At 33.9% G+C, this 17730-nt stretch overlaps 1 protein-coding gene across 3 annotated transcripts; it reads right to left on the bottom strand.

The window, feature by feature from the left end:
* Window positions 1-8917: 8917 nt before the first annotated feature.
* On the bottom strand, window positions 8918-16820 carry LOC149552892 (uncharacterized). Of its 3 annotated transcripts, none has more exons than XR_016352980.1 (3): window positions 10366-13959; window positions 9561-10233; window positions 8918-9437 (listed from the first exon to the last, which is right to left on the bottom strand). XR_016352980.1 is itself a non-coding variant. In XM_089788434.1 (3 exons), the coding sequence occupies exon 1, from the start codon at window positions 16646-16648 to the stop codon at window positions 15590-15592; it is 1059 nt and encodes a 352-aa protein (XP_089644560.1). In that variant the 5' UTR covers window positions 16649-16820; the 3' UTR covers window positions 8918-9437; window positions 9561-10233; window positions 15173-15589. The 3 variants fall into 3 exon arrangements, 2 of the variants coding, with proteins under 2 accessions (XP_089644560.1, XP_089644561.1); XM_089788434.1 differs by lacking the exon at window positions 10366-13959 and adding an exon at window positions 15173-16820; XM_089788435.1 differs by lacking the exons at window positions 9561-10233; window positions 10366-13959 and adding an exon at window positions 15173-16820.
* Between the last annotated feature and the right edge of the window lie 910 nt (window positions 16821-17730).

Below are 17730 nucleotides of genomic sequence, written 5' to 3'. Positions count from 1 at the left end.
GTTTGCAAATTTAATATACTATATGTATTACAAGGTTATGTGTATATTGCTTTTGAGACAAGAAGAATGAATTTTAGAATTCCATGGTTTGCATTGCCACAAGGGCTATCTTCTCGCAATACTTGCAACATGACAACTTCATTCATTAGGAAAAGAGGAAAGGGAAAGAATTAGATTTTGTACATAGTTGTTGTAATCGAGACTCTTCCTTTTTCCTGATAATTGTATATGGAATATTTTTCATTATTGAATATCAATCAAAGGAGAATGGTGTTTTTTATGAATGTTTTCTAGTGATTTAACTCTTCATATTGGTATAAAAGTCAAACCTTGTCGTTTTGTTCTACCAATATCAATGTTTGTTTTCTAAAGTGTCAATCCTTGGGATTTATGTATGGTGAGTGCCCATGATATGGATAGTGGTATTTTTCTATGATCACCAAGGTATATAGGTGTTATAGGGAAACTTTTTGGGTCATCTTGGTTCCAAGGTGGGCCATTGTAATTATCATATCGAACAACCACATATAGAGGTAGTTATGGGGTTTTATAGCCAAGTGTGTAAACATTATCTACCACCTCCCCAAGTGATCCATTTATATATATGAACCATTTGAATCTAGAGGTATGTTGTTAACATTGTTCGTTGGCCTCTACATAGCAAGAGGTTTCTTGGAAGTCGATCAATATCACTATCAATTTTTTTTCTAAGGCACAATATGGGGCAATTGTTGGTTTTTGTGATGTTTGGGGTGTTTTAAAAGGTTTCCATATCAACTTTATTTTGGGGATTGAACAAAGTGTTAGGTTGTAGGATGCTAAGATAGGTCACAGGGGAGGTTATGGCTTATAAGTCAATTGCTAAAGATAGATTGAAGACTACAACAGGTGCTAAGAGTGTGAAATTAGAGATTGAGATCATGATTAGCCTTTCTAATATTTTAGAACTCAAGGTGGAATTTGACAAAGAGATACATGTTTATTTCTTCATGGAACTCTATGTTGGTAGGGAGCTCTTTGATTGGTTGCAGAACAAACTATGTATGCGATCCAACTATTTATTAAGCAACTATGTTTATTTTGTTTTCCTATTTTACATTTTCTTTCGTATTATATTTAATGTTTGACAAAAACAAATATGTGGGAAACCATCTTATATAGACTTGTATCTTTTGTCACTATTGTCATACCCCTTGCTCCTTTGGGTGCAAGTGCTAGTTCATAGACACAATCCAAAACATACATTAGCATCCAAGCAATCAAGAAAGTGCCTCAAGGAACTTCAAGAAAGCAAACAATCAAGGTATTCAATCCATTATTCAAGCATGCAAGATCTTCATCATTCATTTCCTCCCATAGATCTAGCTTATTTATTCAATAGAGATAATGGAGCTAGCTATCAAGGAAGAGATCTACATTCGCACAAGTCTTCTTCTTTTATTTATCAAACAAGGTGAATTGCAAGCATTCAATTCACAAGGTTTTGTCCTACATGATTTCATTTTGGTTTTTGTGTTAAGTTGATGCTATTGCATTAACATATTTGATCACATATTAAGTACAAATGTATCATCATTGGTATGATATGCTTCTTTGTTTAGATCTAATCTCTATTATATGATATCATTCTTTCATTTCAATTCAAGTTTAATTCCTAATGTGGGGCTTAATTGAGGCAAGTCCCTCCCTACTAAAAAAATTTCCCCTTTCTTGTGTGCAGGAGAAGATTTTATTCATTTTTGTGCAGTGCAAGAATAGGTCAACTTTGACCTATACCTAGGTCAACCTATAACTTATAAGTCGATATGTTCCTAAGGCTTCTATATTTTTATAATCAATAATTTCTAGTTTATATATTCTAGATCTCGCTTGGTTTCAAGAAAAAAATTGCAGCTTGACATTTTGTGTTTCCACATTTGAATTTGCTTCCTGCACCATTGCTAAAGGTGAGTATATTCCCCTCTTTGTCATTTCATAGCACTTACCTTCATTGGTTAGATAGTACATCATTTAAATTCCTTCTCTTAGGGAAATGGGGAATAAAACCCAAGGGACTCCTACATTGAGAAGATCACAAATTGGCAAGTTTCACCTTGTGCTAACCGAATTTCCTTATTGGTAGATTCTTAGTATTCTTCCCACATCACACTTCAAACATACTTTGGTGTGATCTATCTAACATGATTGCTTTTTGTTTTGTATTTTATAGACATAAGTTGTGAAAAACCATTGAGATCCAAGATATAAGGCCACATGTAGCCCAAGATCATCGAGATATGTACCAAGTGGCATCATCAATTGGTAAATAGGATCACAAGATCAAGAATTGCACACAAGTCAATCAACTATCAAGAAAAATAGCAATCCAAGAGGAATTTGGTATAACTCAAGAAAATACTAACAAAATGACATGCAAACCTAGGAAAAGATCCTACAATCTAAATTGGCATTGATTTATTTCCCTTTAATGCACCATATTATTAATGTGGTTTATTTTATTGTTTATCTATTATCATTTTGTCAATATCTCTATCTTAGTTGTTTATAGAGGTAAAAACATTAAAAAAAGGATTTGACTCTAGTGAATGAAACACTTAGGACTCATTGTATGGTTCATTAGGTAAAACGCTTGGTGAAAGTTTTTCAAATGGGGTTACAAGAAGAGTGGATTTAATCATGGAGGAAACTTTGCAGTTAAGCATGCTCGAGATGGAGTAGTATTGGGATGGATGGCCTCCTAAGTAATTTGGGTATTTCACCTCTGCAAACATCACCTAGATGCAATAAGTGTAAAGTGTTATTTTCATTCTTATGAGAGATGGGTTCGTGTGAATCACTACTCATGAAACATGGGTCAATGAGTTTGACTCAAAAAAACTACACAATTAAATCCTTATAGCAATATTGCAATTTGACTTGTGGAAAATATCTCATACTTATCAATTGATGAGCTTAAGGTGCTTTCTAGTGAATAGTTCATAAGGCACAACACTTGGTGAAGGTCTTGTGATTGGGGTTGCAAGTAGAATGGGTTTAATCATGGGGGAAACTTTGTAGTTAAGCCCACTTGATTGTAGTACTAGGATGGGTGACCTCCCAGAAAGTCTTAGTGCTTCACCTCTATGAACATCACCTAGATCCAATAAGTGCTAAATGTTCCATTCATCCTCATGAGAGATGGGTTTGTGTGAGCCACTACTAATGAAACATGGACCAATGAGTTTGACTCAAACTACACAGTTGAATCCTGATAATAATATCACAATTTAGAATACAATGTTGTAGTCTCAAACTACACGCTTGAAGTGTGATAATAATATCACAATTTAGAATACAATGTTATAATTTTCCCCTCTACTTCTCATGTGAATTGATTGCAATAATATGACCACCACAATATTATTGCAATAATATGACTACAACAATATTATTGCAATAATTCTTAGCGGTAGTACATTTTGTGAAATAATGACAACAATTAAATTAAAAATTAATCATTATCTTTGTAAAAAAGAAATTGCCTATTGTTTTGTTATGGTAGTGGTGCTTATCTGTATATCTTTCTTGACTTGCTAACAAAGAGAATATCGTAATTTCCATAGCATATTGTTCAATGATTTTCATTTCTCTATTCTTCTATTTTGTTTTATCCTTTAACTATTGGCAATTAACTTATGCCACAAATTTTTAATTATTCTAAATTTTATACTTTTGCTTCCACTACAAAATCTATTCTGCAATATTTTTCTCAGCCTTACTGATATTATGATTTTTCTTCCACTACAACATCTATTTTGCTTCCACTATAGGCTGTTGAATCTTCCCCTTCAATTTTGGCAAGACTCGGTCTTGAAGGCTATGGGGGATGCCCTTGGGGATTTCTTGTTGGTTGATTCAATCTCCTCCAATGTCTATAAGACAACGTATGTTTGCATCCTTGTGGAGATGGATGTCTCGAAGGGGCTCCTTGCAATGTTGAAGTTGGCTTCTCCAAGTGGTTCTTGGATTCAGCTTCTTGATTATGAAGGTGTTCTCTTCAAATGTAGGAAATGTCATAAGACCAGTCATCTCACTATGTGATGCTCCTCTAACAAGGTTAGATTGAAGAAATCACCTTGTTGGTGGTTGAGGGTTTCGGATGATGACTATACAATTTGAAAAGTATCTTCTGATGTGGATGGGTTGGATAGCTCTTCTCATATTGATCTCACTTTGGATGAGGATTATGTTGATGTCTCTGATGATTCAAATGTTGTCCCTACAACGATTTTGACTCAAAATGTTGATGTCGACCCCTCTCCTATTGTTGACTATGTTGATCCATTTGTTGTCCCTTTGGCAACTTTGAGTCAAAATGTTATTGTTGTCCCTTCTATTGCTGACTCTGCTAGAACAATGTTGTTGGTGCTTCTCCTATTGCGAGGGTTTTGGGGGTTAGTGGGGATTGGCAGAAAGTTGCTGGGAAGGTGGAGGATGGTTGGACATCTGTTAAAGGAAGAAAGGCTAATCCTCCAAACCTTTATTTGATATGTCTTTACATTCTCAAAAGACTGGACCAAAATGTAAATCTTGATGATCTGTGGACTCTTGGGTCATTTGCCTTCTTGTTGGGAGTTTTGGTGTGTCCCTCTAGTTTGTCAAGTGGTTTTCCACAGTTGTTTTAAGATCCTCATTGTTATATCTTTCTCGTCCCTTTGTACAAGGTTTTGGGTCCTTTTAAAACCTGTTTTTACTTAATCAAAACATCTATCCTACCATATTTGAATTGTTTGTTGTTCTTTGAATCCACATTTTCTATGGCACTGCCAAATTATGAATATGCAATCTTTACGCTTAATTCAATCCCAACGGTGCTACAAATGCCTAGATTTTAGTCAATTTCTAAAAAATATTTGTGTATTATGCAAAACCCCTAAAAAGGTAACAACAAGTCCTAATGAGAAATTTGCAAAAATCATTATTTGGTATAAACAAGCATCACACACTGCTTTGAAAAGATTGACCCTTGAGCAGCAGAAGATGCTGCAAATGTCTCTGTGAAATCTAAGTTGAAGAGGGTAATATGGAAGGATGAGCTCTCAGATGAAGAATGTGAAAGATGATGCATGCTTCTCAAACTACGAGTGCTCTCAAAAAGGTTGGAAACCCTAAACAGCACTGCTAGCTTTTATTCGATGAGAGCGCTAGGGTTTTCACTGGGATCTTTAGCAAATTAACTACAAATTTGAGGAAATGCAAAACAAATCCTCAGAGTCTAAAAGAACAATGCAAAATATTGCCAAGTTCAACTGCAAGACTATGCATATTGCCACCTCTACCATCTACCTGATGTAGAAATAAAGAATGAAGAAGGAGATAATAAGTTGGGTCCCATGGGTGCCCCATTCCTAAAATAGAATAAAGTGGGTGCCGCTAAGATTTTTTAGGGACATTTAAAAGGAAGCAATCCCATGAAACTTATATGCCATTCAATTTTAAAAATTTAGCTTCTGCATTTGAGATTATTTTGGGGGAACTGTTTTGGTGGGAAAAAGATGAGCAAATTGCTAACACGTGGCAAAATTTTCTCCTAAGCTAGTGGGGCTAGGGTTATTTCTAGCCCCACCCATTTTTCACCCGCTCAAAATAAAACATCTAAAAAGTAGGAACTCCTATCTTTTAGGAAAATATTTCAATTAAAGTTGTAGGCCCCTCAAAAAAATTCATGGGACCTCTTGTTCTTGAATTTCCTTCTTGATGAATGGCTTAAAATGCTAAGAAGGGATTATCGTTCAGCTCATTTCTTTCTCCCACTAGCTTGTTCAATTGTTGGTTGTAAGGGGCAAGATTGATAATGTTTCTTTCTAATTCAAAAACAAGATAGATAATTCATTAAAGCAAATCTTTGAAAATTTTGCATAAGTATAAGAAATTAATAAATGAGATTGCAAAGTAATGAATCTAATGATCCATCCTAATAGCAGAGATGTGCCAAAATAAATATATCATCAGTATTTAATAGTCCAAATCCTTATCAGGCTATTGGAATGTTGAAGCGCCAAATTTCGGATAGTATTCTGAAATGATTACTTAAAAGACATGATTTTTGGCTGTTTGGATGTGCAAAGATGTTAGTAACTCTTGTTTATGAGTAAAAAAATTCTAAAATCTAAAGAGATTCAGAGCTCATGTGAATCACTATTCATAAAGTCAATGACTTACTCTAAAAGAAAGTAACAAGTAAAATTTTGCACTAAATAATTTATGTTTGAAGCCTTTAGATTTGTAATGGTCTAATGTAAACATACTTTGATAATTTATATGTAATCATATTAAAATTTTAAAAATTTAATAATTTGACCTTATCTATGTATGCATTTATAACCAATATTGTAGCCAATTCTAGAGAACTCTAAACAGTTCTAATATTTAGTTTCTTTATTTTATAGGGTAGTTTGAAGCTTCCAAAGTCCTCACATTGAAGAAAATCTTGTTGTAATCATCTTCCTTGATACATTCAGGAAAAAAATTCAACCTCTTGAATCATGCTACATAATACATTGTCAAGAGAAGAATTTTTGTAGGATTGCAGATTGATCTATTTATATAAATATTTAAACCTTAATTTAGAGGCATAATAAATCCAATCAAACCATATCTTTTAAGAAGTCAAATCCATATTATTTGGAATGAAATTATTTAGAAACAATCTAAGGTGTTTAAGTTTGAATGGTACGGCAGATTTTTTTGTAAGGGGTGTACATTTTTAATACATTCTTACAAATATATATGTACATACATATATGTATATGTATATGTATATGTATATATACAGTTTTAAAATAAAACTAGGTTTAGAATGTCATATACCTATACATAAGTTTAAAAAATCATTACAATTTTCAAATTTTGAACATGTCATTCTAACTTAAATTCAAGTTTCTTTATCAAAAAGATCAAGCCAAATTTTTCATTATAAGATAAGTTCAAAGTTCGCTAATCAGCAATCTCGGTCTTAATATCTAAAAGATCAAACTAAAATCACTAAAAAAATTGGAATTTAAAAACACAAATCCCAGATGTGTACCCACAGGAGATTCATTTCAAAATCAAATTCTAACCTGTTCTGCATTCGAAAATGTCAAAAAAATCCCATGATCAACAACTTAGAAACCAACTGTGTTTTATTCACATTTTTTCACCACATTATCAATAAAACAGACTATTTCTACATAAATGTCTTTAAAATAGAACCAGTTAATATAACTCGATCTTATCTGACAATACCTTTCCACTTTAACAAATAATGTCACACGTCTTGAATTCCAGTAAAATGCCTCAAATACAAGGATCTCAAATTCCAACCTAAAAAGGGCTTATGTTTGCATGCAAGGATTATTCTAGAGCCTCTACGAATAAAAACAACATAAATTGCAAGGATTACTCTAGAACCTCTAAGGATAAAAACAACACAAATTATAGCATGTCAAATTGCAGCAACACTTGAATATTGCAAATCACAGTGGCAATAAAAAACCATTTTCCTAGAGTAATTAATAAAGGACATAATGCTATTATATCAAATTGATGCATCTTCAGAAGTAGTTTCAAACAGCGAGATTAATCATTGCTAGAGTAAGAGATAGACCTATGCTAACTAAGGCATTGTTGCAATATATTTGTGAAAACAAGAAAAATATTGCAGCCCAAAAATTATACTAATAGTTGCAGGCAGTGATAACAAATATATATGTCAAGAGAAGAAACTAAGATTGAATTAGACACCCATGATTAACTAAAGTAAAGTTAGGACCACAATTTAAATATGATATTAAATATAATCACAAGGGCACTTGCCTATTAGATTTGCAATTGAGCTTTGAGAAAATGAACTGGTGTTAGTATCAGGGTTATTCTTAAAAGTTCAAGAAATGTAGAAGAAATGAATATCAACTTACTCGGTAAATGGATATCTTACCTATGAATTGAAATAAAAAATGTAGATGGAGCTGAATGGATTTATTGCTTGTTCAGTTTCATTTAATGTGGAGAAGAATGATCCTAAAATGAACCTCTGTGTAAGTTGAATTTAAACACACAGGCGCAAGGATAAACCAACCATATTGCTATTATCCAGACAACACAAACAAACAAAACAGCTTAGTTTCTTGGAATTTAATTTAAAAGGACGCCAATGAACCTTTATACTCAAGGGCAGTTGTTTACATGAACTCACAGAGAGCATGAATGAGGCAACTTTGCATAAAACTGCATATATGCTCTATAGATCCTTTGATTGCATTAATCAGTGTAACACCACTAATGGGTATATCGGGATGTCGAGATGCTGGGGTGGGGTACAAAGGGCTTCATTTTCAAGAAAGTGGGGATGTGAGGGGGCAGGGGCAGGGGCAAGGTGGGGGTAGGGGGTGTTGTATATTATCCATGTAGAACTTGAAATGTTACTTATCAAATGATGTTTCAGAATGGCATATCAAATTGAAATACTTGAACATAACAAAATTGCAACACTAACAAGAACCATTGAACATTTAGCATAGTAACAAAAATCAAATTTCAAATAGAAATTCAACTATCTATCCCAACAGCAGCATGGTAGCAGAATGGCAAAAGTAAGAGTACTCAAGTACTACGGACGTCTTGACAGATACTTTGAAGTTGGGAGGATGTACTAAGTCCCCGTGTTTCAAAGGAATTAATCTAAGTTTCCGGTTTGGGTTTGGTTCCAAGTTCGAAGTTCGAGAACCAATTCGCAAGTTCAACAAAATTTTGGAAAGGATTTTGGGTTCATTTGAGTTTGTTAGTACAAAAACATGTTTTATATATTTATTTATTTATTTATTAAGCATGAGTTAAAATTAGAATGAAGTATAGTAGCATAAACACATTTAAACAACAAAAACTTTAAAACACCATAAACAATTAAACTTGTAATCATAGTGATCATACCATCATATAGTAACATAGTTCAGTCAACTTCAACATCAAAGATTCAAAACATTTAAAATATCAAGTTCAAGTATCATTGTTTCATGTTCATTATTTAACTAATGGAATGAAAATCTATTAATATTCTTAGTTCTAAGTTCTTCAATCTTCATCTTCTTCTTCATATTCATCATCTTCTTCTCTGGTATTAGTTGTGCTAAGGCCAATGGGATCAACAGCAGAATCAACAATGGCATTGACATCAAAGTCATCAAAGTCATCAACTGTAAGCCGAGCAGTGGAAGCATCAAAGTCCACAATCTCTGCAACTACATCCCACTTATTTGTCTCCCTTTCTTTGTATTCTTGACTCTTGTGTGAAAGAAGGCACAAGTTGTTATGCACAAATACAAGGTTTTCTGCTTTTTTTGATTGCAACCTATTGCACTTCACCAAGTGGATGAAAGAACATGTGCTCCAATTTTTTTCTAATGCAGAGAACTAGCAACCTATAAAGACAACATAGGATAATTAAAAAAGAATTAATTCAATCTTATAAAAAAATTAAAATCACTTTCTATTTATGATTCTTTTGAAGATAAAGTGAGCTAGTTTTTTAAAATAAAACTTACTTGTGATATAACTTTGATTGCAAGGGGCTGCAATGTTTGGAATTTTTGGTCATGGAGGTACCACCAACCATGAGCATCCTTCTTGAACTGACGACAAAGAGCATCATTACTTAGACCTCTAGCATTGACAAACTCTATGAACTCATCCATGATTACATCTCTCATATCATCATCAAGAAATATCCTTCTAAATGTTGCCTAGTACCCGTCAGACACTTCCATATCTCTATATGGTGGCAACCTTCCTGGTAGATCAAAATATTGTGAGCTATAGTGTTTGGGGGTCAAGGCATAGGCAAGCAAATGTAATGGAGTGGTCATTTTTTTCCATCTTTCTTTACTAATTTTTTGCACTTATTTGAAAAAGGTCTCTTGCGAATCTTGCTCCTCCTCATTTATAACTTGTTTGATCTTCTCAATCATTGAGTCTATGCCATCATAGATCTCTCCAAGGCAAGGCCTATCCATGTCAGTGTAACTAAACATGCTCATAATGGGCTCGATGCCACCATGACTCAACCAATAGCCTATCCTTTATTTTGTTTTCCCTTTTAGTGTTCTTTTGCTTTCATATACTCCAATTGTGGCTGATTACCATAACTTGAAGTGCATCTTTTACTTACACAAGTCATCTTAAGATGATTATATGTGATGCAAAACGGATCTCAGCAACCTGTGACATAAATAGAGCAAAAAACAACTATTATATACATATTTTAGAAAAGTATACGCATTGCACAAGTAAAATATGAAAAATCAGAAATTGTTAAAATTAAATTACTAACTTGAGTTCAAGTTCATTTACCTTCAATAGCTCCAATTTTGAGTAATTCCTGAAAAGAAATTGAGTCATGTGGTGGTTTCTGACGAACATTTGTATGTCCTCGGCCTCTTCATACATTGTTTTGATTCACTTAATTTGGTTCCCACTCTTCTATAGCATAAGATTGAGTGAATGGACTGCATAAGGTGTCCAAAAGATATGCTGATATCGTGATTCAACCAACAAACCTGTTGCTCTACAATTCTTTGCGTCGTCCATTATGACTTGGACCATGTTTCTTGCACCCACTTGTTCAATGGCCCCAATTAGGATATCAGCAATAAATGGCCCATCTTTTACTTTGCCCTCGCAATCCAGCGCTTTCAGAAACATTGCCCACCTTCCTTAGGGGCCACCACAAGAACATTGATCAAGGGACGGTTCCTTGAATCCTTCCAGCCATTTGAAACAATTGTCACCCATGTCTCAACCCATGAGTCCCTTATGGACTTCAATTGATTTTCAATCCATTGGACCTCATCATCCAACAAGGTGTAGTGGACATTCTCATACCCGAGGCCACAATACCCTTTTGGAGCTTCATTGGCACCCCTCAACATGTTCTTCCAAAATGGAGAGCGGACAACATTAAAGGACAACCCATTTGCATACAAGCATCTTCCCACCTTAATATTAGCAATTTCCCAACCCTTATTTTGAAAAGCAGTTTCTAGTGGCCCCTTTCTTTTGTGTACAATGGGGACAAATTCAATGTCAATGTCCGCTACGGTACTAAAGAAGGGGTGGTCTTGTACTATAACATTTGGGGGGGTTGCATTCCCTTTGCTCTTTTACTTTTATTGGCATTGCTACAAAGTTTTGTTGCCCTACGTCCTTCTCTCTCTTCTACTACCTCATGCTCTTCAATATATTTTGACACATTTTGATTTAGTATAGGGGCACCTTTTTTGCCAGAGCATTTCTTGACTCCTCTTCAAGTGTAACTGCATAAATGACCTACCACACGATAATAAGAACTATTTCTTTCTACACCACATCCCCAACATCTCCAACGGAATGCACCACCTCCTAGAAGGGGTTTTAAAATGTCTACATACTTCCATAGAGAAGAATCAGAGTTGGGTTTTATTCTTTGTTCGACGTTGCCTATTGATGAAGAGGTAGATGACATTCCTTTCCCTATGGCATGAAATTAGATACATGTTGATAATTTATATGCAAGAAAATGAAAAATTTTGAAATAATGAAAAAGATTCAAAAGAACATATGAAGATTGAAAGAGAAATGGAAAAATGAAAAAACTAGAACAAAAACAATAGTGAATGGAATAGGATCCTATCTTTTCTAGCCATTGCAAACTTGCAAATGTGTATGAATGATGCACAAACACTTGAAGAATGCCAACAAATCAATCTTCAAACTCCTCTTTGCACAATCGAATGCTTGCTCAAAAACTTATGTGCTCTCCCTTGAGACAAAATAACTTGTTTAGAAACATAAAATGACAACGAGAGGGCACAAAAGCAATTCATAACAACTTTTAGGTTTTATAGATGCCAAAAAAACAATTAAAACTTGCTCATAATACACTTTTCCAGCCGACCATAGGGCCCAGTTCGCTGAGGGTTCAAACTGGGTTCGAAAAAATGAAGGTGGTTCACCCTAGGTTCGAACCTGATCAAACCATCAATGCAAAAATCGCACCCAAGTCGAACCAAGTTTGAAGCTCAAACCGGTTCAAACTTTCTTGGGTGCGGAGGGGGGGAAGGTACCTGTGCAACCTAGGAATTAATACATATGAAACTCCCCGTTTTCAATGCAATGTCCCATGATTTTAAATGGAGTCTTGTCTTCCTATTGTTATCTCCTCTTCCAATAGTTATTTCCTCTTCCAATGCAGTCTCGTGTTTTCTCTTTGAAAATGGTTTGTATTCCTTTTATCCTACTCTAAACCTGAAAACCTATTTCAGAACTTCCTGCCTGGCTGTTCTCTCCAACAAATTATTTTAATTCACCTTCTTCAGTGCTGCCCCGCTGCATTCATGTGTTGCACTTTCTGCCTTTTACTCCATTAATAGAGGATGCAGTTATATTGTTCTTGCCTTCTTCCAACAACTGTACTTTGAAAACTCCTATCACTGCTTTAAAATTCTTGCTTTAGGAGATTGTGTGATTGTTACAGTTGAGTTGGTACCTTAATGACCAACATATATAAGCAACTTTTGCTCACTTAGAAAGAAAAAACTAATGGGAGTAGGCAGACCCCTGCAGGGGACTTGTACTTAGACATTTTAAGAGTTCATAGCTGAGTCTTTTCTCTACGCTAAAGGCCATTAATTAAAACAGTATTCTGAAATGATTACTTAAAAGGCAGGATTTTTTACTGTTTTACTGTTTAGATGTGCAGATGGCAGTAGCTCTTGTTTATAAGTAAAAAATCAAAATATTTCAGATGGCAGTAACTCTTGATTATAAGTAAAAAATCAAAATATTTTATTACAAGGAGAGTTTCATGTTCTGTTTATAAGTAAAAAATTAAAATAATTTATTGATAAGTAGGAAAATTTTATGTTCTGTTTATTCTTATGAGAGATGGGTTCATTTACCACTATTCATGAAACATGTGTCAATGAGTGTGACTCAAAAAGCTAAACAGTTAAATTCTGATAACAATATCACAAAATAATTTATGTTTGAAACCTTCAGATATATAATAGTTTAATGTAAACATACTTTAATAATTTGTATGTAATCATATAATTTTAAGAAATTTTGAAAAAATGACATATCTATGTATATATTTGTAACCAATATTCTAGCCATTTCTATGGAGCTCTAAGCAGCCCTGATCTCTAGTATCTTTATTTGATAGGGTAGTTTGAAGCTTCCAAAGCTCATCTTCAGGAAAATCTTTTTGAAATCAAGTTCTAATACATTTAGAAAATTGTTTCAACCTCTTGAACCATGTTCCATAATACACTGTCAAGATGCAGACTTTCTGTAGAATTGCAGATTAGATCTATTTATATAAATATTTAAACCTTAATGAAAAGGCATAATAAATCCATCACAACCTACAAACGAACGATCCCACCTATTGTCCAAGTAGATGCCAAACAATTTGCTCGTTAATTGCGAAATGTTCTATAAAGCATAGTTTTCCCATTATTAACTTGAATGATTTGTGAAATGTTCTATAAAGCATACTTTGCAAAGCACATAATCAGCAGTAAGTGTAATTTTATGTCATTTTAATAAAAAGCATTCTGGGCAATATTATTAGTTTATATTACTGCATAACAATTCAATGTCATATATTCTGAGATTACAAATATATCTCATCTTCGCAACTGTTTTATATTTAGTTTTTCTTTATCCAATTGTGAATAGAAAACATTGCTCCACATAAAAGTCTTAATAAGAGAACTAGTGTAGATAATTTCATAATGTCCGACCATTACCTTCCAACTAACGAATAATGGTGAATATTTCTAATCAAACCATATCTTCTAAGTGTTCAAATCTATATTATTTGGAATGAATTTATTTTAAACCAATCTAAGTTGTCAAATCCAAATGGGAACAGCTACAGGTACGTGGGTACGAATATTGGTAAAGCAGAAATTTTTGTAGAGTTGAGTACATTTTTGGTACATTTCTACAAATATATATCTATGAATGTATCTCTATGTATATATACATGCAACTTAAAATAAAACTAAGATTAGAATGTCATATACTTATACTAAAATTATAACAAAACCATTATAAATTTCAAATTTTGAAACATATCATTCTAATCTAAATTTAAGTTTATGTATCAAAAAGATCATGCCAGAATCTCATGATGCTGATCATCAGTCTAGGTCTTAAAATTTTCTAAAAGATCAAACTAGAATCACCAAACATTTCAGCATTTAAAAACACAAATCCCAGGTGTTTACCCACAGGAGATTCATTTCAAAATCAGATTCCACTACGTTCCCTACTCAGAAAAGTCCAATTCAACAACTTGGAAAATAACTGTATTTTATTCACATACTATTTCTACATAAATGATTTTAAAATAGAGCCAGTGAATATAACTCCATCTTATCTGACAATACCCTTCCAATCTAACAAATAATGTCACGAATGTCTTGAATTCCAGTAAAATGCCTCAAATAGAGGGGTCTCAAATTCGAAGCTTAAAAAGGGCTTATGTTTGCATGCAGGGATTATTCTGGAGCCTCAAGGGATAAAAACAACATAAATTGCACGGATTAGTCTAGAACCTCTAAGGATAAAAACGACATTAATGCATGTCAAACGCAGAAACACTAAACTATTGCAAATCACAGAGGCAACAAAAAACCATTTCCGTAGTGTAATTAATGAAGGAGATAAAGCTATTATATCAAATTGATGCATCATCAGTAGTAGTTTTAAATAGCAGTATTAATCATTGCTAGAGTAAGAGATAGACCTATGCTAACTAAGGCATTGTTGCAATAGATTTGTGAAAACAAGAAAAATATTGCAGGCCAGAAATTGTACTAATAGTTGCAAGAAGAGATAACAAATATATATGTCAAAAGAAGAAACTGAGATTGAATAATAAACTGGTGTCTGAATCATGGTTATTCTTAAAGTTCAAGAAATGCAGAAGAAATGAATAATCAACTTACTCTGGAAATGGGTATCTTACCTATGAATTGAAATCTAAAATGTAGATGGAGCTAAATGGATTTCTTGCTTGTTCGTTTTGATTTGATATGGAGCGGAATGATCCTAAAATGAACCACTTTGTAAATGTAATTTAAACACATAGAATCAAGAGAATACCAACCATAATGCTATTATCGAGACAGCACAAACTCCAGTACTACTCCAACTCTAGAGAGCTAAAATGTCTTGAACTTTCAACGCCATTTGCAAAACCTCCACCAAGTTTTGTGCCTTATGAAACATTCATTTTGCATCTTGTCTTCCTATTGTTATTTCATCTTCCAGTGCAGTCTCTTGTTTTCTCTTTGAATACAGTTTGTATTCCTTTCATCCTCCTCTAAACCTGAAAACCTCTTTCACAGCGTTCTTCCTGGCTGTTCCCTCCAACAAATTGTTTTAATTCGCCTGCTTCAATGCTGCCCTGCTTTCACTTTCTACCTTCTCTTCCATTAATAGAATATGCAATTATATTGTTGTTGTCATCATCCACCAAACAATTGTACTTTGAAACTCCAATCACTGCTTTAAAATTCTTGCTTTAGGAGATCGCATGATTGTTAAGAGTTGAGTTGGTACGGTACTGACCAAAATATTTAGGCAAGTTTTTCTCACTTCGAAAGAAAAAGCTAAGCAGACCAGGTAGCGCCCTGAAGTGGGGACTTGTACTCAAAGATTTGAAGAGTTCATAGCGAGGTTTGAGCCTTTTCTCTACGCTAAAAGCCAGAATCACTGGATACAGAGCAACAAACCCTGGCTGAAGACCAGCAGTGTGTACCAAAAAATCAATGCATTCTTTCAATTTTTTGGTTGAAGTACGAAGTGCTTGGGGAAATACCTTAATAATTTGAACAATTTCTTCCTCTGTTAGACCAAGACTCGCCATATATCTAGTTTTGGCTTCCATGGTTTCAAACTTAAGGCCTACAATAGCACTGAGTGATCGCCCAAATGCTGCTGAACCTTCATGAATGCCCATAGTATTCTTCAGGTACTCCACTCTAGGTTTCACCTGCTTTTCGAAATCGCTTGTCAAAAGATGAGGCGCCATTTTGAGAGCCTTGCACAAATGGTCCTTTGAGCCAAATAGGGTTTCAAGATAGAGGACTCTAGTGGCCAGGCAGTGGTCTAAGCTGAGCGAAAGAAATCTGGATGCACGAGATACAATAAGTACTATATCTTGAGTAGCCAAGCCCATTTTTTTGAGGAACTCCATCTTGGGCTTTAACTGAGTATCCACTTTGAGTCCAAGAATAGTGGGGTTTGCAAGAATGGTACTCTTAAGCTTGTTTTCAGTGAATCCGGAGTCTTTCAGGAGCTGAATGGCTTCTCTAGCGGTGTGGTCAGATTTGACCCTCAACAGCTGTGGGTATTTTCTCGTGACAGTTGTCACTTGAGAAGAGGCAAATCCACATTCTTCTGTTAAGAGATCTGAAATGATACTAAGGGGGTCTGAGGAACGAGATGAGGATGATGAAAGTGTTGAGAATGGGGGGAAAGTGAATGATGGAGAAAGCAGTTTGATCGTTACAGGGAGACACGACGAATATTTCTCTGAACAAATTCTGCGAATGACCCTCGAAAACAACACGAATGACATCGTATTACTGAATTGCAGAGGGAGATGGGACGATTATCACTGTAAATTGCAGCAGCTTGATTTCAGCAAAGGCAAATTCGTTGAAGAGAATAAATGGAGGGTTTCTTCCTCCACAATAAGGGTTTTGTAGCGTCCCCGTCAAAAAGAAGCACAAGATTGGTTCTCCTCACAATTATAATGCACGCTCGTTCAACTTTACACAAAATGTATGAAAGATTTTATTAAAAAAGTCAAATACAATGAATATTTTGTAAATTTTTTTAATTGTTTTCTATCAAGATTATAAAAATAAAAAATAAATGTTAAAAACTTAAAAATAAAAAATAAATGTTAAAAGCTTAGTAAAATTCATTGTGTTTTAAGCTTTTAAAGACTGATAATAATAGAAGATAATTAAGGTTAATACAAGTGTAGCATTTTAATTTATTTTACTGTGAAATATCCTAGAAAAATTGTTAAAAAAATGAAAATTTTAATATAGATATAGATTTTAATTTTAGATTTAATATTCTAAAATTAAGTGATGATACATTTCTAAAAAAATTATTTGTTAATATGAACTAATTTTATGTTGAATGAAAAATAAAATAAAATATACAAAGAGGCTCTATATATATTTGAATTTTAGATTTTAGTTTTATTATGAAATTAAGTTTGTTTATATATATATATATATATATATATATATATATATATATATATATATATATATATATATATATATATATATATATAGGCGCGCGCGCACACACACACACACATACACACACACACACACGAACTCATCTCTCATGAGAATGAATGGAATGGACCACTTAGCACTCATTGGATCTAAGCGATGTTCATAGAGGTGAAGCAACAAGACTTCCCAAGAGGTCACCCATCCCAGTACTACTCCACCTTGAGTGCACTTAACTATAGAATTTCCTCCAAGATTAAACCCATCTGCTTGCAACCCCGTTTGCAAAACCTTCACCAAGTGTTGTGCCTTATAAACCATTCATTAGAAAGCCCCTTAAACTCGTCAATTATTAAGTAGGAAATATTTTTTATAGCAAGTCAAATTATGATAATGCTATCAA

This window comes from Cupressus sempervirens, chromosome 6, assembly GCF_028749045.1.
Source record: "Cupressus sempervirens isolate cs-2001-9-10 chromosome 6, ASM2874904v1, whole genome shotgun sequence".
In the NCBI taxonomy this organism is placed as follows: Eukaryota; Viridiplantae; Streptophyta; class Pinopsida; order Cupressales; family Cupressaceae; genus Cupressus; species Cupressus sempervirens.
The sequence above is the reverse complement of the archived record's forward strand: the minus strand, read 5'-3'. Positions and strand labels throughout refer to the sequence as shown.

Excerpts from the sequence above, each read along its gene's own strand:
- LOC149552892 (XM_089788434.1), bottom strand. The coding sequence starts at position 16,648 with ATGTCATTCGTGTTGTTTTCGAGGGTCATTCGCAGAATTTGTTCAGAG.